Here is a 23,709-nt window from a genome sequence, read left to right on the forward strand (position 1 = left end):
TGATCAGTTTCTGAATTTCTGGTTGTTCTACTCAACTGTGGTGATTTATGTTGGCTGCTATAATGAAATGTAGGTTGTTCTGACCAGACCCCACGTCAGAATCATAGTTCAGCACCTCTCTTTAAAAGGTATGTGATAATTCAATAAAATAAATTCATAAGAACATTACTAGTAATTGCTTTATGTATTACCTACCTGGAAAACAATAACAAAAGCCAGACGGACAGCCAGCACTGCCCAGAATTCCTTGGATAGCTCATATGGTGTGTTTGACCAAGGTGGTTCTCTGTAGTCTTTATACCTTAGTGACAAAAAACAGGTATCACATTTGGTCACAATTTAACACTCAATTTTGAGAAGAAATTTCTGGCAAAACCAGGCCAGTACATATAATCTAAATGATTAGATAGGGATAATTTAGAAGTAGTGCAATCTCCCAGATGTTCCCCTCAACATGTGTTTAACAAACCAGAAACTCCCTGACAGTGTTACGTTCCAGCAAGGCCTGCTGTGATTTTGACCCTCTATCGGTGTGTCTCCTGCCATAGGTGCCACCCTTTTTGTATGGCTGTCTGTACACAGCAATTAAGCTAGCCAGAGAAAGAAAGAATAATCCAACATTTTTTTTCCAAGTCCATTAGCGTTAGCATTGTCAGCACAGTTCCATACCACCTATATTATTTCTTATATACTTATTGCTTTTCTGTGTCATGAAAGTGTCTTTTTTAACTTGCTAAATCACCATGGTAACTTCTGCTGGACACACAAACTTATCTCAAACTTAACATTTTGGTATTTGAATTCCGCTTGCTGTCTTTGTATATAGTTTTGGTTGCATGTTTCTATGGTTTACACTTCCAGTGCCAGCTTTGTATCCTTGGTCTCTGTTAAGCGTCAGTCCTTAGTGTTTCCTTGCTTTTCTTTCCTCTTTCTGTGCCGACAGCTTTGTCACCAGATTCTTTTTCGTTTTAGTAATATGGTAAATGGACTTGTTATATAGCACTTTTCCAGTCTAGTTTAGCAATTAAAGTGCATTTTACTAAAAGCCTCATACACACACATTTATTTGATGATGATTTTCTCTAAGGCTAAGTGCCTTATCTAACATTCACATACACTCACATTGGATGCATTGAGGCTCAGTACCTTGTCTGGGGATGCTTCAGCATGCAGACAAGAGGAGTAATTGCAATGGATTGAAAAGCTTGTGCAAGGATTACAGAATGGCACATCTCTGGGCTTAAGAGTTTATTTATTGAAATAAATAAAGACTAAAATAGCTTCCTTCATTGTAAAGCACTGTACTCATTTGCATTTAATTTAGAAGTCATTGCCAACAATGACTCGATTAATAACCTGACTGCTGGAGGCACTGATTCACAAATGATTTAAAAATCATCTAAAATCACTGATTTGCTTTTTACTCACAAATAGGTTTTTAAAGAAGCATAACAATAACTAAACTTTTTGAAATACCTATTTCAAAAAGTTTTTACATTTATTGAAATGTTATGACAGTTGTAACCTGAGAATAATTTCCTACCTGCATATTACAACAGGGTAGCCAAAGTGTGATGGATCCATGGGTTCTTTGCCATCCTGGAAGTGGCTGACATTAAAAGAAGACAGTGTATGGTTGACAAATCCATGCATGGAGCCATCAGGACTGTACATGTACTGGTAAACCATCCGAGGGATGAAGTCTGACGTGAAGGAGATAACGAATGCCTGGAGCAGGGACAGAGGTTCGGACATTAGAGAGAGAGAAAAGAAGTGTGGCAAATGGAAACAAATATGAACTATGTGAACTGTAACTACACACAGGTTTAAGTATACAACCAACTGGAATGTTGTAGCTGAAATACCAGCCATACTGCTTTATTTCTTTATTTAAAGAGATAAAAGTAATGTTTCCTTTTGAGTATGCACTTGGCATCGAGCAAAACATAGCTTTATCTTTTGATAGGGCGAAAACTCCATTAAGCTGGAAATGCAGAAAGACGGGCCAAAAAGAATAAAAAACACAATCTACAAAAGAGATAAGATGATATAAGCACCATATATCCAGCACGTGAGTGAATATTAGTTTGATTTTATGAACTATACACATTAATCAAATCTGAGAACATTTCTTATCTGATCCTCCCAGAACTAAGTGATTGTTTTAAAATAATACCTAACACTTATCTATTGAAACCAAATTTTTACATTCATACGATGAAAACTGAGTTACAAGCCCTCATACGGTAAAATGGTTGACTTTTAAGTCAATTTTTTAAAATAGTTTTTAAGCCCTCATACTGTAACTTCATAACTAGGCAGATAAAATCATTTTTCATGAATGAAAAACACATGCAAAATTCCAGGTGTCACAATTTCTAAAACTCTAAAGCAAAAATTTTCATTAAATTTTTCATTTCTTTTCTAAACAATTTTTTACTATGACCAAATTTGAGCATCAATATCAACATCTCTATATCCCATCATCATATTTCTTTGTTCTGTTGGAGCTGAGTGCTGCAGAGTGTGAGGAACCTGACATCCCTATGCCTTATGAAAAGGCAAAATATTTTGAAAAAAATGGGCATAGAGGTAAAATATGGGATCTTGGTGCCAAAGATGAGCACAGAAACATTTTGAATCTGCAACTATTAACTCATTAAAACATAAGGAGCTCGTGGTCCACCTACATATTACACCTACAGGAGATGACCACTGAAACCAATGCCATTAAGGTCCCAGCACATAGTTTGTGTGCAGATGTTAATGTCAGAGGAGGTTTGGATCTCTGCAGCTACTAAATCAGATGAGTGTTTGCAACTGTTATTCACTGTGCACCTCAGCAATCAGCAAACAACTCTGCAGCACTGGTACTTAGATATCACTTTTCTACTCACCTGAGCACTAAAAGTAGTCAATCAATCAATCCCACATTCACCAGCTCTCTCTCTCTCTCTCTCTCTCACACTCACACACACGCGCACGCTGAAGTAGGCAACCAGGGGTTCAACACCCCTGGTTGCAAGACAGCTGAAGGCAAAAGAGAGTCTAACCCAGGGGTGGGCAACTCCAGGTCTCAAGGGCTGGTGTCTTGCAGGTTTTAGATGTCCTTGATCCAACACAGCTGATTCAAATGGCTAAATTAGCTCCTCAACATGTCCTGAAGTTCTCCAGAGGCCTGGTAACAAACTAATCATGTGATTCAGGTGTGTTGACCCAGGGTGTTATTTAAAACCTGCAGGACACCGGCCCTCGAGGCCTGGAGTTGCCCACCCCTGGTCCAACCTCTTACTAGTAAACTAATCAAGTGTCCTATGTGTGAATGTTTGCATAATCCGTCCATGGAAGGAAACGTGTTTCATGGTGCGTTTGCTGGCAGCATAGTAAGAGTTGTGGTTCTAATAATAAATACGTTCTTTGTTGTGCATTTTGTTTTTTGCAGGCTGGAGGATAATGGTCACTTTTGTTATCTTTGCAGAGTTAGCATCTGGGCTACCTTGCTTTGCAGCTCCTTGTTACTTTTTATTTGAATTGCTTATGTGGTATTATGTGATATTTAGCTAATGTAAAGTTGAGTTCTCTTTGCATGTAGTATTATTATTATTATTATTATTATTATTATTATTATTATTATTATTGTTATTAAAGGAAGTATGTTCAGGCCCTGGGTAAACTACATAAGTATGGGTACAGTTAAGGTGATGTCAGGTTACAGGAAGTGACTGAAGGAGCTTTTTTATGTAATTGTTTCACAATATATATCAAGTTTCTTACTCACCATATTTGAGGAATATGTGTGGGCCCTTTTTCCTCTTTCTAAATTTTTGTTATGTATACAATTTGTTTATGGACATGAACTTAGACAAAGTTTTTTACATTAGTTTTAACACCAACACGATCGTGCATGTAGCATGTCAAAAGAATTAAACCAGCAGACATTACTTACGTTAATGATGACAGCAACCTTTGCTACCCCTCTCAGTATGTTGTACCATATTCCTGTACAATGAGAATATGTGTCAGCTAATGTTTTCAGGTATAAGATTTCTCTTCTTATAATTAAACAAATATTATTTTCTCTTGTTATTGTGATCCTTCCTGAATAACATGCATTTTTAAACATGCCACAGTGTTTTAAATATAACCCACCGATGTCTTTAGCTCTTGCTGCCACTGGTCTTCGCAGCTCCGTCACAAATTTCTTGGCATCAAGTCGTATTTCAATGATGTTGTTGAGCAGAGCAAAGAGTGGAGCCAGCGGGAAGGATGCCACAAACAATGTAACAAAACCAAACTGGATGACTGGACAAAGGAGCAAAGCAAAAAATCAGTACCAACATATCCCTTTACCTGTGCAAATATAAATGTACTGAAAACATATTATAGACACACAATTAAATTTTTTTGTCTACTATCTCTACATAAACAAAACTGCATTGAATTAGAATATAGATTAACATGGAAATCCTCAAAACCTTGAAACCACAATAAGAATCAGTATAATCTCACAACTGATCCTTTAGTCGTGATTTAGACTTTTGAATGACACGCGGCCATCAGTGTTTATAGAAAATTATCTTTGCACACAAGAAAACAGACTTGTGTTTTGCTTTGTTCATATCTAGTATTTAAGAACCAAAGTGGTGAAGGATATTTAGTGTGTAGTACTGACTCATTTCCATATATTCAGGAGTTAATCCACCAAATGGCTCCAGAAAATGGTCGGTTTCATATCTCGTCAACTTCTTCTGTCTCTCTTCTTCCTGAAAAGCTCCTTGCTTTGACCGAATGTATCGAATCAGTTTCTTCAGTTTGCTGAAAGACATGTGCACATATGAATACACAAATGCATATAGACGCACGCATATATGAACAATAATGGCCACAGATCACTCTAATGGCATGTCGGTGCTGTACTTTTGGAAGTAATAAGTTGTGTTCAATCATTTAATGTATAAGTAATAACTTGGACTACAGATGAGTTGTTTGATGGTTTGATGATCCTTCTCTACAGCTACAGTCAAACGGAGTGTGTTTTTTGTGTTGCCACAGGCTGTCAATGCTAACCTCAGCCTTGGGTGTTATACGGTTTACTCAAATTGGCATTGTGGCTTCTGCTTTTTCTAGCTGAATTATGATGCCAGTGATTACATTTGAACAGAAAAAAGTTACATTATCTCCTCACTACATAACAGTGTTTGATATGCATATCAAAAGTTGTTATTACTAAATGTCAATATGTAGGAGTGTGCACAGAATTCAAGAGAGTGGAATTCAGATAAGTCTTTTTTTAAGTACTTCCTGAATATCGAGGAGTGATTATAGAAAGAAGATCTCGTGCAATTACACTACAACAATGTGATGTGCAAGAGCAACAAACCAATATGAAGTGATCCTACTTACGGTATTCCAATCTCAAAAAGGTTGTTCTGGATAAGTTGCTTTCCCAACATGGTGATACTCAGCTGGATACACAGCTCCATCAGACAGCCTCCATGAGCACACTGTAAAACAATCCCACACTAAAGTCAACCACAGAAAAGAAGGAATTTTTAAAAGTACACCTAAAACAAAATGACAGTATTCCCCGTTCTTGTTGCAAAGACAGCAACAACTGCACTTTTTTTACTGACTGTGTGGATATCTGGGCAAAAAGATGACCTGACACAGTATGCAAACACGACCTCTCTTGTCAAGACGACACAACAGCACTTGCACTCTTGCCATCACCACTTTCTACAAAGGCACTTTAGAGAGTGCCCTGACCAGCAACATCTCACTCTGGTATGGCAGCAACATTTCTTTAGACCTTAAACACCTTCAGAGAATGGCACACTAGGAGAAATGTAAATATTTTTATTATAACACAACAGTGTGCAGAGCAGAATGACTTGCTCTACCTTGGGTCATGTAATCACAGGAAGGTTGGTTTGATCCCTGCCTCCTGTAGTCCACCCGAGTCCATAAGTTGAAATATCTTTGGGGAAGTTGCCCCAGTGTATCTATTAGAGTGTGTGATAAATACTGGAATGCCAATTTATTAATAATGTTGCACCAACTTCATTTTCTAAGTGACTTGGTCAAAACTAAGCAGATCTGATGAGGAAATGAGTAGTGTGTAAGTGCAGATTTTACACTTGCATTTTTCTCTGGAAATAGCATTGTAATTCAGAAAAAGTGAGAGGAAGATGACTGATGATAACTAACATGTTTGTGATATAAAGGTGAATCTCCAGTTAGAAAGTAAAGCAGGCTGAATGTGGTCTTTAAGATTGTGTTAGTGCTTCTCTGGATAGTTCACATGATGTGCAGGAGTACATTATTATTATTACACACACACACACACACACACAATCGTGCATACTCATTCAATCGTATAACCAATTCAGAGTCAACAATTGTGATTTTCTCTGAGGCAAGACTGAAATACTGATCTAATATTATGCATTATATGTAATATTATATTGTCCCCTGACTCTGACTCTGGTGAAGTCGTTTAGCTTAGGGCAACAATCTCTTTACCAGAAAATAGAAAGAACAAGCTGTTCAATAAAAATGTCATTATACTTCTAGGATGTGACTTAAAAATGTGTTTAGTATGAAAACTGGGAGAAAGTGCAGTAAAATAAAATGTATTTATTTTGTTTAAATTATCTTCAGAACAATTATACTCCAAGTCCAGTCTGAAATTATTATGACAGCTTTTGTTTGAGGTTAATTTGTAAAAACACAAGGCTTACCTCTTCCATTCTGTAAGAGTCAAACACATATAGGTAGCTGCCTGGCCTGCCTACAAGTCTAAAATGAAAATGAATGGAAAACTGTTTAAAGTGTGAAGTATCAAATATTGAACTTTGTGCATAAACAGTAACTGATAAAATGAAAAAAAAGAAAAAAAGAAAAACCAAAAACAATAAATTATGAGATTACTAACCTTCCCCTGAAGAAAGCAATGTAGATGATTGGGGCAAATGCATTAACAAACTTGAGAATGAAGGTCTTGAAGATGAGTCTCTCCTCAAAACTCTTGTCAGTTTTAGGAGCCTCTATAAGGGAGCAGAAAAATTATTATTATTATTTTCTTTTTCTTTTTGACAGTTACTTCTAAACACTGGAACAAAATAAAACAACAACATGTCTCAAAACAGTTGAGATGGGGCCATGTTCACCACTGTGTGGCATCCCCTCTTCTTTTAAAACATCTTTCATTTCTAAACATGTGGGAGGAGATCAGTTGCTGCTCCTTTGGGAGAGGAATGTTGTTTCATTCTTGTCTGATCAACAAGATCAGGCTTTAAACAGTCCTGAAATGTTTTTATTTGTTGAAAGGTCAAGGCAGCCCAGTTCCCAGACTCTTCTATTACAAAGCCATGCTTTTGAATGGAGTGCTGATTAAAAAAAAGTCACATGCTTTCTATCCTCTTAAGTCAGGAGGCTGCAGCATTTTTCAAGAATAATTTCAAATTTAGATTCATATGACCACAAAGTAGTTTCCCACGTTGTCTCAGTCCATTTATTTTAACACCTGCCTGACAGTTGCATGGGCCAAACCATGGAGATGAGTGACCAAGGGGGTGTAGACAACTCCTGTGTAAGTAAGCACCCAATCATGTGCGGTCCCAGGCCTATACCGAGTCCGTGCAGAGGAGGCCAGCCACCCCACCTGGGGCCAGCACCTGTCACCACAAGCCCCCTAAGCCCCACATCTCAAAACGGTAAGGCAGCACCCGCCCCAACCACCCACTACCACAAAACAGGAGCTGAAAATCAGTCTAGATTCTAGCTACCCTTTAAACCCAGATGTTCCTTTAACTAAACTTTTAGAGTGGTCATTATCAGTACTTATTGTTTCATGTTTTGCAAAAACATGATGCTAGCTATGTCCCAATTCATAGGCACATCATTCGGATGACCCGGCCTTCACGGTCTACGTGGGCCGGGTCCTCCGAAGGATGGGACATACCTGGTGATTCACAGTTTAGCCATAACATTAGCATTTAGATGAGGGTTTCTACCATTTCATTTTAGCTCTGTGCTTGCATGTGTTTGGGATTCTACATAACTGATTACTGGATATGGTAAATTACCAGTTCGCAGCTGCTTTTTAAGGTTGCACACAAGTGATTTGTTGCCTTAGCAGTGACGTGGAAAACCTTTCAGATGAGGAGGGCATTGATAGCTGAGATTTGACTCATAATTTCTCTCCTTCCCTCTGAGGTGACAAAGGCATAGAGGCTTCTGCTTTTCAAATGCCTTATTTTTCATATTTGGCCATTCATGACATTATTAATGAGAATACTGTGTTTTGGTAGAGCAGGTCATCTACAAATCGGTAGGTTGGTGGTTTGATCTCTAGCTTCTCCAGTCCGCATATCCTTGGGCAAGATACTAACTCCAAGTTGCTCTCTGATGCATCCATCAGAGATGAATGTGTGTGATCATTAGAAAAAAGTTCTTGTATGGGTGTAATGGGTGAGTGAGGCATGCTGCATAAACCGCTCAGAGTGCTCCAGGAGAGCAGAAAAGTGCTATATAACAATCAGTCCATTTACCATGCATAAGAGATAACTAATAGGGAAGCCCATTGGAGGGCTACACACATAATCACAGAACTGGAGATACATCAACTAACTACTATTCTTTTGCCATTCTAGCTGGATAGCTTGTGTTTTTGTTTTACTCTCAATAGACCAGACCCAACTGATATTCATACACTGGTATGAACATAGTAATAAACATTTATGTTTACGTTTCATATAAAAAGGCTTCCCAATGGTATAAGAATTATTGTGAAGACAAAGAAATAATTGACCAGACACAAATGTCCTTACTGTATTTGTGCTTTAGTTAACAGCCTGTTTTATAATAATAATAATAATAATAATAATAATAATAATAATAATAATAATAATAATAAATTTTATTTATGAGCGCCTTTCAAGTCACCCAAGGACACTTTACAATAGGATAAAACACTTAGTAAAACAATAGCAGAATAAGAACAATAAAATAAAAGCACAAGATAAAATGAACAAACAGTGGATTCAAAGTGAATATGCAGATTTGAACAGATGAGTTTTGAGTTGGGATTTAAACTGGGGGAGAGAACCAATATTTCTTATTTCAGGGGGCAGAGAGTTCCACAGCCTGGGAGCAGAGCAGCTGAAAGCTCTGCTTCCTATGGTGGTGAGGCGGAAGGAAGGTACAGTAAGCTGGATAGAAGAAGAAGAACGAAGTGAACGGGCAGAACAAGTGGTGGTTAACAGGTCAGAAAGGTAAGGAGGAGCGAGGTTATGAATGGCCTTGAGGGTGAGCAGAAGAAGTTTGAAAATTATCCGGAATTTCACAGGGAGCCAGTGAAGTAGGGCAGGGATAGCTCAATAGGTAGAGTGGTGGCCCCATGATCGGAAGGTCGGGGGTTCGATTCCCCTGAACAGCTACCCTGAGGTACCCCTGAGCAAGGTACCGTCCCTACACACTGCTCCCCGGGCGCCCAGTGGCTGCCCACTGCTTCACTGAGTGAATGGGTTAAATGCAGAGAGGGATTTTCCCCACGGGGACCAATAAAGTACACTTTCTTTCTTTCTTCTAAGTTCCTGAAGAACAGGGGTGATGTGCTGGTAGGAGGGGGTTCTGGTGATAATGCGAGCAGCAGAGTTCTGAACCAGTTGAAGCTTATGGAGGGATTTTTGGGGGAGACCATGCAGAAGAGAATTGCAGTAGTCAATACGGGAGGTAACAAGACTATGTACAAGAATGGACGTAGACTGGGTGGAAAGAGAAGGAAGCAATCTGTTAATGTTACGTAGATGGAAGTAGGCAGAATGGGTGAGATTATTGATGTGAGATTTATAGGAAAGTGAACTGTCTAGGATGACACCAAGGCTCTTAACCTGAGGAGAAGGGAAAACTGTGGAGTTATCGATGGTGAGTGAGAAATGGTTTGCCTTCAAAAGGTTGGATTTGGTGCCAATAAGGAGGATCTCAGTTTTATCCTCATTGAGCTTTAGAAAATTAGAGGTAAACCAGGATTTTAACTCGGATAGACATTCTGTAAGGGAAGAAGGTGGGAGGGAGGAATCAGGTTTGCAAGAGAGATATAACTGGGTGTCATCAGCAAAACAGTGAAACTGAAGATCAAATTTGCGGAAGATGGTACCTAGAGGGAGGATGTATATTATAAAGAGAAGAGGGCCTAAAACTGAGCCTTGGGGTACACCAGAGGTGACGGGGAATAGACGAGAGCGGAATGATCTTAGTTGAATAAACTGGGAGCGGTCGAGGAGATATGATTGAAACCAGACGAGGGGTGTGTCAGAGATGCCGAGAGAGGAAAGTCTGCTTAGAAGGACAGAGTGAGAAATGGTGTCAAAGGCTGAGCTCAGATCTAAAAGGACGAGAATGGTGAGAAGACCAGAGTCAGCTCCGATTAGAAGATCGTTAGTGACTTTAAGTAGAGCAGTTTCGGTACTGTGACATGAGCGAAAACCAGATTGAAATCTCTCGTAGATGTTATTATTAACCAGGTGTAAATGAAGTTGAGCTGCAACCACTTTTTCGAGTATCTTAGAAATGAAGGGTAGATTGGAAATCGGACAGAGGTTGTTAAAGTTGTTAGGATCTAAAGAAGGTTTTTTCAGTATAGGAGTGACTAGAGCAGTCTTCAATAAGGAGGGAACGATACCGGTGGTGAGAGAAGAGTGAATGATAGCAGAAATGAGTGGGAGTAAAGAAGAGAGGCAGGATTTCACAAGCCCCGTGGGCATGGGGTCAAGATGACATGTGGCAGGCTTTGATTTACATATTAACTCGGAAATATCAGATAAATCAGGAAGATGAAAAGTGGAAAACGGCTCAAAAAGGAGAAGAGGTTCTGGAGAGGGCGTAGACACAACATTTGATCTGAGTTGCTGGTGGATGTTATTGATTTTCGTAGTCCAGAACAGCATCAAGGAGTTGCAGGTTTCAGAGGACTAGAAGTGCGGTGGTAAAGCGTTGGGGGGTTGAATTAGTTTGTTGAAAACTGAAAACAGAGTCCTAGCATTACCTTCATAAGAACTGATAATACCAGAGTAGAAGCTTTGTTTGGCCTTGTTAATGGAGTCTTTATACTGAAGTACGTGGTATTTATAGATTTCTGAATCAACAGTTAAACCAGATTTCTTATATTTACGCTCTAGCTGCCGAGCTTTGGCCTTCAGAGCTCGGAGGTCAGAGGTAAACCAGGGAGCAGAGCGAGCGAAGGAAACAGAGTGGGTTTTTACAGGAGCCAGAGAATCAAGGACAGACAATGTTATAATATAACAACAAATCATCAGGAGTAGAATAGAAGTCCGGAATCTGAACATTGTCCAAACTGGTAGTGAGAATGTCCATATCAATGTTCTTGATGTTGCGGAACGAGATGAGACGGGTTGGCTTGGTAGAAGAGCAGCAGAGAGTGAGGTTAAATGAAAGGAGGAAGTGGTCAGTTATGGGGATTTCAGTAGCAGAAAGATTCGAGGGAGTAAGACCAGAACAGCAGACCAAGTCCATGGTGTGTCCTTTAGAGTGAGTGGGAAAGTTGATAAATTGTTTAAATTCAGAGCCTTCGAGACAGGAGGAAAAGTCTCTGGTGAGCAGAAGGTCATTATTGTCCATGTGAATGTTGAAATCTCCCACCAAGATCACATTTGGGGAGAGAGATGAAAGATGGGTTAGTAGATTAGCAAAGTCACTGAGGAAGACAGGGTTAGGTTTGGGGGGGCGGTATACAGTAGCTATGATAGGTTTTATACAAAACTTACCTAATACAGTAAGCCATCGTGCCACAGCTCCATATACCTCATCCAGTATAAGGATGACCACAAGGTTGATGATGGCTGCAGTGGTTTTAACTGTCAGCTGCACATGGTTCCTTGTGATCAGACTGGAACTCATATGAAGAGCAGCTTTGGTGGAGATGCGGTAGAGGATCACACCAAACACAATGGCAAATGTAACACCAATCTGAAGGAGTAAAAGGGTTTTTCACCTTTAAACATAACATCAGTGATGTACAGTATATGCAGAGAATAAGATTTTTCCTACCATTAACAACATCATGACGATGTTAGTCATGTAGGCAGGCAGACGGTCCTGAAATGTAAGCTTTTCTATCTGAAACAAGTAAATAATAAAACAGTAAAAAAAATTAACTCAGGTCAAACATGACATGTAATGTCACCACAGTCATACTTTTAAATGTATTAAAATCAACACAACATATTAAGAAAGCATAAAAGACAAAGAGAAAGTTCCAAAAAAAGAAATCAACAGCCTGGTACAAGGAATGCACTATCCAGCTCAACAATACCAACGGGCCTGAAATAAGGATGCTGACTTTAATCACTGACAGGCCAGGCCAGCAGGAGGCCTCCGTTAAAGGGACGCCACTTGATGCCAAGATCAATTGATTCCCAGAAATCTGTTACCTCCAAGCCACAAGCTCCTTACAGGTGACGATAGCTCAGTCACCTGTCGAGAGTTCCTTAAGCTCATTGACAGAACTCTGGGCAGTACGCATCCTGTTGTGTTTCAATAAACATTCTAAAGTTGCCAGTGTCTGTGGTAGCCTGCTTCTTGAGTCTGATATGAACCAAAACATGTCAAACAAAATATAATCAGAAACCAACTTTCACTTTTAGAGGTGTTGATTCTCTGAGAGCAAAACTAAAAAACTAAATGAAAGATCAAGGAAACTGATTCAGAGCGATTTCACATGAATGGCAAACAAATGCTTGGACTATTAGGGAGCTGTTAGCTCAAGGCTCTTATTATACTTTAGGAATACAAGTAAGGCCACAGTCTAAGAGTAAAGTGTTCTGTTATATAGTAAGATACTATTACATTAGCTAGAGGCAGCTGTGACTCAGATAGCAGAGGGGCAAATCCTTGGCTTACTCCAGTCTGCATGTTGAACTCGCCTTAGGCAAGATATTGAACCCTGAGTTGCCCCCAGTGCACCCATCTTAGTGTGTGTGATTGTTAGGCAAGGCAAACAGAATAGAAGGTATGCACACTCATAAATATTGGTGCTAAATATGTTGTAAATGTGCAGTCTTAGTTCTGTGCACAAAGCAAATATAACTGCTTTTCATAATGTTTTGAAAAGATTGTTGGTGATAAAATGTTTTCCTGTGGGCTGTGCAATAAACAGTGGCACAAAAAAGCATTAGATTACACAATGCAAACATACAAATACATGGCAAAGTGTCAGCTCTTGCAAGATGTTTAAAAGCATTTGCAAAAGCAAATGTAGGTATATTGACATAAGACACCCTTTTTATGCACAAACTAAAGCACTCGGCAAAACAGTTTTAAAGTAAAATACAACTAGAATACTCAATAACCTTATGATACACACAGCTTTGATAATAAAAGATTTTCATGGACAGCATACAGTGTGTTTACCTTGTCCTGGGACTTTTGACGTTTCCTTAGAGACTTTTGCATTACTTTGAATTCGTACTCAGCCCTGGGGTGATCCTATGATGACACACACAAAAAATGATAAACAGTGGCAGTGATTCATACTAACCAAACTAAAATAGATGTTGAAGAGACAAGTCTAACCAAAAACAGTATCAAAAAAGTATAACATCAATATAATTTCAAAAAAGTGTCTTTTCCCTTAATCTTTGAATTCAGGTGTTTTGGTTCCTATTGCCACAGGTGCATAAAAATCAATCTGATTGTCCTCCCAACCTCTGGTGGTTGTTTTCTCTGAAGATGTTGGAGAAAACAGCCACCTATAAGAAAGATGATGCTAATGTAGGGACAGTTATTCTTTAAGATACTAAGTCACTCTATGGGCTTGGAATACAAGAAGTCTTTTCTGAAAAATAATGTTTTTGGCTGTTTTCTCCAACAGCTTCAGAGAAAACAACCACCAGAGGTTGGGAGAAAACAACTGTGGAGTCCAGCCACAATCATCATTTAATTAAAACATTTTTAATACTAAAAATATGTTTTCTTACTTTTCAGTAAGTCAAATAACTGACATCCGTAAGACAGTGAAGTGAAAAATCACAGTTAGAGTAAAAGTGAATAGAAGAGCAAAGATGTGAGCTGAAAGGAAATGACCACAGTGCAGTTTAAAGGGGAAACATTATCACAATGTACAGACTCAGCATTTATAAACTGTGTGTAATGGAACCTGGGAGTGGAGGGTCTCACAATTACTAATAATTGTGGTTAAACATGTTATAACTATCAAACTAACCTAAATACGAGACAAATTTAAAAGCTGGCTACATACTTTTTTGCCTGTTTCCAAGTGTGATGATCTTACTCATTGTACTCATTTTCTTTCATCTATCCCAGGATCCATTCAGCTCAACAGTTAGAGAAAAAAAGCAATGAAGTTGCCAAAGGGACACTGATATAAAACAAGCATTGTGGGATCCATCTCTCTTCATTTATTGTTTAAAGATTTGTGTCAGAAAGCACTCAAACAAGCACAATCGTGAAATCAGGATTTCACAGTTATGAACCAATCAGTCAAATCATGTGTGCATTTTGTCCTGTAAACAAAATGTTAGTCAATGGTCATAATTTTATAAATGTCATTTTTTTTTTCAATAAATCATCTTTGGACTGTACATGGTATTAAGAATATATATAAACTGTGCAGATCGCAGCAGCAGCAGAAAGGTTATGAAAAGTAAAGAGACAAGATAATAGTAATAAAATAATATGAATTTTCACCAAACCTTGAGAGCTTCCTGTGAAAAACAAATTCAGAGAAACAACATTTAAGTAAAGTGAAAAATGGGTCAATATGTTTTCAGTCTGTATGACAGTAAACTGAGAGAGGGTACTGTTTTTTTCATAATCACACTGAATAGTGAAGTCTATTCATGCTCAATGTGACTGAACATGAATGGACAACAAAAATAAAAATAAACACAAAAACGTTCTTAAATGGAAAAGTCTGATTTCCTTAAATATTATTATGAATATGAAAATATGAATAGAATATGAATATTTGTCACAAAAGACAACATTTCTAGTTTGGCGACCTGGGTTCTCTTCATAGTATTGTGTATATATAGCAGATCTTTTATTTATTATGTGGGCCTTGGGTCTCTGCCTTTTATCCTTTCACACAGAAAAGCAGTTGTGTTATTACTCACTTCCTCATCCTCGAACCCTGTAAGGTCCCATTCATAGTTGAGTCTCATCTGCCTCCTTTTCCAATGCTCCATGAACATGGCAGCTTTAAAAGAGAGGTAAGAAAATATGCAGAAGCAACCAGACATCAAAATGTGCATGTTTCAAATATAAAATCTGGAAATTACACAGAACAAGAACGATTGGTGGTAAGCACAGCAGACGCAGGTAAAGCAACAAGTGGGCTGGGTAAATAAGGCCTCACATAGAGAGATCAACAACCACTCGTGCTTTACAGCCAATCCTGGAATGACTAATTCCCTTCACATGCGTGTCTTTGGACTGTGGGAGGGAACCAGAGTCCCTGAAAATCTGGAAAACCTTTTGCTGTGAGGTGACAGTGCTAGCCAATAAAAACTGTTCCACCTGCATGAGACAATTCAATTTCTTTTATAAAACATCTCCCAGAAAAGTGATCAACAAACAGAAGAAGGGCTATCAATAATCAAATCTGAGTGCAACAAGCTAATGGACTCCAGACTAACTCGGGGAAGGCTGATGTCGTTACTTTCTCACATATGCACAGGTAGATTTGGGTAACCTTTTCCCTTTAATAAATGAAATCATCATTTAATTAGTGCATTTTATATTTACTCTGGTTGCCTTTTTTTGCCATTTGTTTGATGCTTTAAAAAACAAGTGTGACAAAACAGCAAAAGAAAAAGCAATCAGGGAGAGGCGTATACTTTTTAACAGCACGTTATAAAGCGGACACACATACTCTACTTTTGTTTTTTTGAATGACCTTCTCTATCTTCACTCACCCCAGAGAGCCATGAATATAGAGAAGAAAACTGTGGCAGGATTGTCAAACAGATGACTTGCCCGGGCAGTCCCACAGGCGGTGCTAAGTTTCCAGTAGCTGCATACTCTGTCACACAGTGGACACATGGTGATGTTGTTCCTTGGATGACAAATCTCCATGCTAGAATTAACAGAAAGGCACATGCAGAGTTGTATTTTTGTTTTTATCACTGTTTAGATTATGTAAAATACATGATTATAACCCACCACTACTTTGCTAATGCAACCCTCACACTATCTTTAGGCTAATCTCAAATCACACAAAAATTTAATTTGTTATGGCAACTGAATAACAAGAGTACAGCAGGAATACTGACAGGCAGTACAAAGAGACAACATATTTCTCCCATGCAGGCTTCTCTTCATTTTAAGTTAAATCCAGAATCAAACTAAATCTTTCTCGTCACATATGAGATATTAAATAATCAGGCCCCATCTTATCCTAACAACCTCTGATTACCACTCCAACACAGCACTTCACTCTGTTTTTTTTACTTTTCGTTTTGATGGGGGGGCTCAGAAAAGTATTAACACGTGTCTTGCATCTGCAGGTGATTTTGTTTCTGTGTATATGTGTGCATACTGTATGCAGATTTGTGAAGTTACACCTGTGAGCTGTATAATATCCAAAAGGCCAACAAAATGCACCACGATGAAACCCAGAAACCAAACATTTAACAAAAGGGTGAATACACAAGCATAGACAAGGACAGGAGGATGGTAAATGATGCTGTGAGGACACCTCCACCCCCAGAATCACCCAAATCACCATAGGTCAAACAGCAGAGCCCTTCACTCTCAGACTCCTGACTTACTTGTGGTTCCTACAGTTTCTAGAAGTAGAATAGGAGGCAGAGCCTTCAGCTTTCAGGCTCCTGTCCTGTGGAACCAGCTCCCAGATCAGCCCCACTTATCCCCTTTATACTCCCTGTGCATTGTTATTCGACTAGATCATTTTATTAAATTTCGTCTTCTCTCTCTATAGTTTATACTTTTTTTCTTTTCTCATCCTCCACACTCCCAAAAAAGTAGCGGAAGATCGCTGCTGTTTCTTGAGTCTGACTCCTCTCTTGTTGAAAGTGAGTTTTTCCTTTCCACTATTACCGAGAGCTGCTCATAGGGGACTCATCAGGTTACTGGGGGTTTCTCTCTCATATAAAATGTAAAGTACTGTGAGGCAGCTGTCGTTATGATTTGGTGCTATATAAAAAAATTAAACTGAAATACACTTTTTTCACATGGTCTTCCTGGATTAAATCTCTTTCTTGAGTATTTTCACTTTTTATAAACAGTGTATCCGATACATTCATATTACATAGTGGATTTCTCCAATTTTGTTGTGCTCTTAGTGATGTGACTGTAATAGTATGACAATATATACACTGGGATATGATGTTTGGCATGTTTACACACAAAAAACAGGACATACCTGATAAAATGGGATGCTCATGTCCATTTAAATCAGCGATTACCTCACAGCCATCAGTCACAGGGCTGACTTTGGTAGCAAATGTCGAAGTATGTGAAGTATTTTTGTTATCATAATGATTGTAACTATTCTGGTTTTTTCTTTTTTGAGATTTGCAGCTGTTATTAGCTCAATTTTCCTAAAACAGATTCCCATTAGGCACTGATGAATAGATGGGTCATCTGGTTTGTGTTACAGTCTGTTTGCTTTCTGTTAGGATTCTGACACTTACAGTGAGTGGCATTTGTCTCCACTGGATAGAAATTTGCACTGCCAGCATGTCATAATATCCTGTGGATGATAAAAAGCAGGTGGAGAAAGGAAAGGAGGCCCTCATTTCTGTAGTAATTCATCAAACTTTTACAGTTCTCTCCTGCTTGTTGTACTTTCACTTCCTCTTTCCATTTTTTGATTTCCATCCGCTTTAAGTCCTACACTGTTAAATAGTTTTTTACTGCTAACTTTCTTTACTTAGCCTCTGTGTTAAATTTACAATAGTGTATTCTTAGTGTTTTGTTGTGGAAAACAATCACAAACCGTTTAGAAGAGGGGTTGGGTGGGAATGAAAGAGTAACGTTTTCAGACTTTTTGGCATCATCACTCTATTACGTACCTACAATATCAATAGTGTGCAGTTACATATTGTAAAATGATCCGAGCAAGGCAAAAATATGGTAAGTGGCACTAGATATCAACACAACACAAAAGGTGTGCATTAAACTCTATTAATAATAAGTTGAAACTGAACTGATGACCTGTATCTCCAGTATTTGGTGCAAATAGCACATGGAAACCACACCACACCACAATAGACCGAGTGAAACAACAAAAACCAAACAATGTGCATATGTAAAACTTTGAGTTTGTTATTTATAGTTTTAAATATGGATGAGTTATATTTCAATTCACTTCAGTTTGATTTTATTTATAGTTTGCCACATCACAGCAGCAGTTGCCTCAAGGTGCTTTATACTTAAAGGTGAAGACCCAACAAATATACACTGAAAAAAACCCAACAAACACATGAGCTCTGTGACCAGCAGGTGACAGCGTGAAGGAAAAACTTCCTTTTAACAGAAAGAAACCTCCGACGGAGCCAGGCTCAGGCAGGAGCCGCCATCTGCAGCAACCCGATTCTCTGTAGTCTTCAATACAAAACGATTGTCTTTTATGAACTTTTTTTTTACTTGAAGTAATCACACAATCTGATTGCATGATCAAAGATAACAACCTACCTTATGTCCTTAACATTTTTCACTGGCAACAAATAAAGCTTTGTTTTCAAAGTACACCCCAGCTATAACACAGATTGTTACACTGAGTCTAAAAACCAAAAATATCCCATTTTTATAACACTATTGTTCAGGTGGATGTTTATGATGTGTATGTTTTGAAGAGGGAGGCGAATAATCATGTTGAGATTATGATCACAACTATGTGATAATAACACATATGTTAAATAAATTAAATAAATAATGTTAAATCTTTTTCCTGCAGTGCTACCCTGTAGCTTTCCAGCTGTAACTTTTGTCACCTGTCAAACAACTGAAATTGTGTTCATTTGTCTTTAAATGTGTACATCTCTGAGGTGATTATAGTTAGAACCACATAGAACTGGAATTTTTGCACATGCATTTTTGTTTACCTTGGAATGTTGTCATCAACTGTGGCACATCCATACAAAAAGACAATGACCCCCACTAGTGAGGCAGGAATCAGCATCTGGGTATACAGGCCTAGCCAAGCAAAGTACAGCCCAATCTTCTCACCAAAATACTTCCTAAACACCCGGGGAAACAGATAAAAAATCATTTTTATTACACAAATCGAAACTGTAGTATATATTGTTTTTCCCTTATTTACCACTATCTGCACAGACACAAAGGAACTTGTGAATTGTTTCCTGCATACTCTAACAATATATCTATAATAAGTATACATCTATATTCTAGCTCATTAATATGGTTGATCCAGAAGTATAGGTTGTGGTAAGCAGGAGGCGGCTTATTGTGGAGGTGGATGATGGCCATGTAATGTTGTCAGATGCAATATGTGGATATTTGAGCAGTTATAGTAATTAATATAGTGCTTTATCCTACACGTTTTATCAAACTCACATTCAGCCAGTTTAGAATCACCAATTAATCTTATATGTATGAGGGAGGAAGCAGGAGTAGAAGGAGAAAGTCTCGAGTTAGAAAGCCCAGGGTGTATATGTGACTAGTGTTTATTGATGATCTGACTGCTAGAAGCAACAGGATGAACAATGAAATGCACAGGGTCCTACTCTGATCTGAACCCAACATGAGTTTTAGTTGCAAGAGACAAATCCAAAGACAGAGAGATCCACAATTAAGCAGCAACTGAAGATGGCTGCAGTAAAGGCCTGCAAAGCATCTCAAAGGGAAGAAACACAGTATCTGAAACAGGGAAGGGGTTTAGAGTATATAAAAATGGCTGTAATTCCTAAATAGTTTACTTGAAAATGTATTATAAACCCCCTAAATTGAAGCCTGTCTGCACTTTAATCACATTGCAATTGTTCTAGCTGCATCATTGCAAAAGCGATGTCATTTTTCAAATTAAGGAATGTCCTTACCGCACAAGTCCGATTGGCTGGTACTTGTAGAATACGCTGTAGTTGGCCCACTCCTCATATAAAAGCTGGAGAAGATATTCACATATGTTAGGTGTGTGTGTGTGTGTGTGTGTGTGTGTGTGTGTGTGTGTGTGTGTGTAAAAATAAAGTAAAGCAAAATAAGTAAGTTGACAATAAAAGGTATCAAACACATCACTAATCATGAAATTCTCACCAGATGTCGGTAACAACCCATCCAATTCACACATACAAAGGAATAAAGCCATAGATGCCCAGAAATGAAACATGTAATAATGAGAATAATAATGTAATAATAATGAGATGCAGGGAAAAAGTACTAAACACATAAAGAAAAAGAGGTGCAAAAAGGCATCAAGAGTCATGACACCAGCTGAAATCTATCAGTAATTAGAAAGCAATCCTGCCACTTAATGTAAATTAATACCAGCTGGTTCAGTCCAACTGAAGGCCTATAAAAATGTGTCTCATTACCGAGGTGCCACACAACAAAGATTTTATGATGGATAAACCAGTGAGCTCTCTCAAGACTTATTCTGCCATTTTCATATTCTTACCTTTCTGTCATTGGGGTCTGCACTCTCCTCATCAATGTCTCCCTGAAATAGAATATAGGAAATTGAAGTTTGTAAACTTGGTGTTTGCTCTTACTGTAGTACTTCATCAGTGCACAATTTCTCTTGAATCACCCGCAAATCATATTTTTGATATTGACTTATAGTGTCACTAGCAGCATGGCTTGAGGTCTAACTGTAACTGGCTCAGTGAATTGGACACCCAGCTCTGCACCACTGAAAAAAAAATACTATAACTAGCCCAACCCCAGCAGTTAGTTCAGGCCAAATAAACTTAGCCATGACTGTCCTCCAACAGGTCCTCCCAAGCAGCTGGAAAATCAGCAGCTCGGTGACTATAAGGTTCCTCCTCACAATTTGGCCCTAAACAGAAGCACCCTGGTGCACCACAAACCCACATTTCAAATCCATTTTCCCCAGTCAGCTACACACCCGTAACTCTGGCAATTGGCCACTCCATTCTTAGACACATGACCCCGGAGACTCCAGCGACCCTAGCTGATTGTCTTCCAAGTGCCAGAGCAAATCCCCCAGCTTACCTCTATTCAAGAGTGGAATAAGGAACTTAACATCCAGCAGTTTTATGGTTACAGTAATTCAGCGTGCTATAAACAAAGTATATCTATATGTGGTTTTGCTATTGGTAATTATGCATAAATCTAATTAATATAATGAATGAGATGCATTGAGATGAAAAGAGGATGCAGCATGGAAAGCGTGAGTGTGTCTGTGTATGTGCATGTGCACGTGTGTGTGTGTGTGTGTGTGTGTGTGTGTGTGTGTGTGTGTGTGTGTGTGTGTGTGTGTAATAGGTGTAATAGGTGTGAGTGATGGGTAAGGGGAGAGAGGTGTGTGATACATATGACCACATGAGTATAAAAGAGGACTCTTAGGAAGGTGTGGTGTGTGTCCTCTATTGTCCTGAGGCTGAGTAGAGAGCAACAACAGAAGAAAGGACTTTGGAGTTCACACGTTTCACCTGGAAGACCAGAGGATTAACCACTGCCCAACCAATGTGAATTTATGAATTGGATTTGGCTTTTACTCTGCTTGGCTGTGTTGGATTAAGGTCTCAAAGAAGTTGGAGGACTTTGTTCTGACTCACTGCTTCCCCATTTGGCTTTATCAGGCTTGAGACAGAGATGAGTGCATTCATCTCATGACCAGTATAAGAAATCAGCATTAGCATAGAGTAGATCAGTTAGATGAGGATGTGATTATTACTAATTGAGTCAGTCTTTGTTTTGCCCCTTCTAAATTGCTCCAAATATACTTTTATCCAGTAAAGGTAAAAGCATTCATATAAATATTTGATCTTACAGGCTGCTCTTAGCCTATTTTCTCCTGGCCACTAAAGTATAACATAACCAATTTTACCCAGTGAACTGATCATAAAGAAGTGGTGCTGTTAACGGATGTGGCTGAGAAATCACACTTGACCTGCAATGCTACTTAAGCAGTGACCATCTGAGAAGGTTGGATAGACATCCAGTGAGAGCTAGGTGAGTCTCCTCAACACTGCCTCAAGAAACAGGTTCTGCATTGCCTGCCAGCGGAGCGCCTCTTGGAATCAAAAACTTGGATCTTTTGAATAAAGAGCAAGTCCAGACCTCCTGTATGGGAGTAACTGGCCAATTCAAAATGCTCAAGAACAGGCCAAATTGTGGAAAAAAAAACCTCTCAAATGTTTGAAATGTTTGAAGCCCATATTAATTTCTACTAGAATGATAGAAAGAGAAAAGTATGAAGAAGGAAAGCAAGAGCTCATTATCCAAGACTTACCACATCATCTATCCAACATGATGCAGGTTTAATCATGTAATGGAACTGGGTAAGTAGTGTTTGATGTGACTGCTGATAGAAGCAGCAGAATGAACTGAAGTGTACAACATATACTATCTGCTCATCAGACAGAGCTACACAGTGCAACTGGACAATGATCCAAAACAAAGTGTGAAAGAAACCCAAGAGTTTCTCAAGACAAGCAAATACGATGTTATCCAATGGCCAAGCCAATCCCCTGATCTCAGTCTTTTCAGTTACTGAAGATAAAACTGAAGACAGGCAGGCCTTTAGACTACAGAAGAAACCAAATTAGTGCAATTCATTAATGTGGTTAATGCAATGCTTTGGTTAAACCCCCTGAAGAAAAGATGAAAGTCTAAACTTCACTGACTTTAAAACCAACTGTGGTTCTGTACAGGGGCAAAATTACCAAAAGGAACCACAAAACAAAACAAAACAAAGTTGTATACACACCACTGATGTGTCACCAGCAAAGGAACCTTTACTGTAAGGCACTGCACCACCATTTTACACTCGGTAAATAAAACCACAAATATTTCTAATCCAATAATTATTTGCTCTAACAAAGATACTACTTACATCATGAAGAGGATAAGCTGCAGTATACACCCCACTACCAAGGAGACTGGTGATACCTGCCAAGAAAGCATAAATGCAGATGTTCATACAGATTCTAAATTATAATACTCAAGAATATGACCGCATTGGGTCATTCTATCTCTAACCATTCAATTTTTAGAATATTTTCTGTTCGGCCATCTCTGATTTGCATAAAAAATTTTGAAATCAAAAGGTGTCTCATTACCAAGGTGTCACACAAGAAACATCTCAGGATGGGTAAAACCAGCGAGCTCTCTCAACACTTTTGCAACCTTATTGTTGCGAAGCAAACTGATGCCATTGGTTACAGAAGAATTTCAGGGCTTGCTTTGCAACCGAAGGATTTAGTTACCAACCAAAGGACTTGGGCATCTTGCAAGTTGTACAGAAAACAATTACTTAAATTACTGCTGCTAAAGGTGGTTCTACAAGCTACTGAATCATGCGATGTACTAAGTTTTCCTTGACTCCACAGAGACTCAAAAGTAACTGGACACTTGACTAATAAGTAGGTCAGGAATAGGAAAAGCCCTGAACACAACAGAAGACAACATAAGTGGATGAGTGCGGAATTCTTTCCTTGATTCTGTAAAACAGCTTCACAACATATAACCATGTCAAGGATGCTCTCGAGGACGTACGCATAT

General features: G+C 38.6%; 1 protein-coding gene across 2 annotated transcripts in view; it reads right to left on the bottom strand.

The window, feature by feature from the left end:
* ano1b (anoctamin 1, calcium activated chloride channel b) overlaps positions 1-23,709 on the bottom strand; it is a 38,083-nt gene that overhangs the window by 1,965 nt on the left and 12,409 nt on the right. For both annotated transcript variants that reach the window (XM_082540266.1, XM_082540265.1), the window contains exons 7-23: positions 23,042-23,097; positions 20,639-20,680; positions 20,064-20,128; positions 19,110-19,244; positions 15,957-16,117; positions 15,156-15,238; positions 13,432-13,506; positions 12,070-12,138; positions 11,787-11,988; positions 6,935-7,046; positions 6,741-6,798; positions 5,404-5,504; positions 4,673-4,815; positions 4,150-4,302; positions 3,947-3,999; positions 1,544-1,728; positions 196-301 (exon numbers count right to left, since the gene is read on the bottom strand). In XM_082540266.1, coding sequence (XP_082396392.1) covers positions 196-301; positions 1,544-1,728; positions 3,947-3,999; positions 4,150-4,302; positions 4,673-4,815; positions 5,404-5,504; positions 6,741-6,798; positions 6,935-7,046; positions 11,787-11,988; positions 12,070-12,138; positions 13,432-13,506; positions 15,156-15,238; positions 15,957-16,117; positions 19,110-19,244; positions 20,064-20,128; positions 20,639-20,680; positions 23,042-23,097 — 1,799 coding nt within the window. The remainder of the gene's footprint in view (positions 1-195; positions 302-1,543; positions 1,729-3,946; positions 4,000-4,149; positions 4,303-4,672; positions 4,816-5,403; positions 5,505-6,740; positions 6,799-6,934; positions 7,047-11,786; positions 11,989-12,069; positions 12,139-13,431; positions 13,507-15,155; positions 15,239-15,956; positions 16,118-19,109; positions 19,245-20,063; positions 20,129-20,638; positions 20,681-23,041; positions 23,098-23,709) is intronic.

The sequence above is a fragment of the Aulonocara stuartgranti genome (assembly GCF_965226115.1).
Source record: "Aulonocara stuartgranti genome assembly, chromosome: 7".
NCBI classification, from domain to species: Eukaryota; Metazoa; Chordata; class Actinopteri; order Cichliformes; family Cichlidae; genus Aulonocara; species Aulonocara stuartgranti.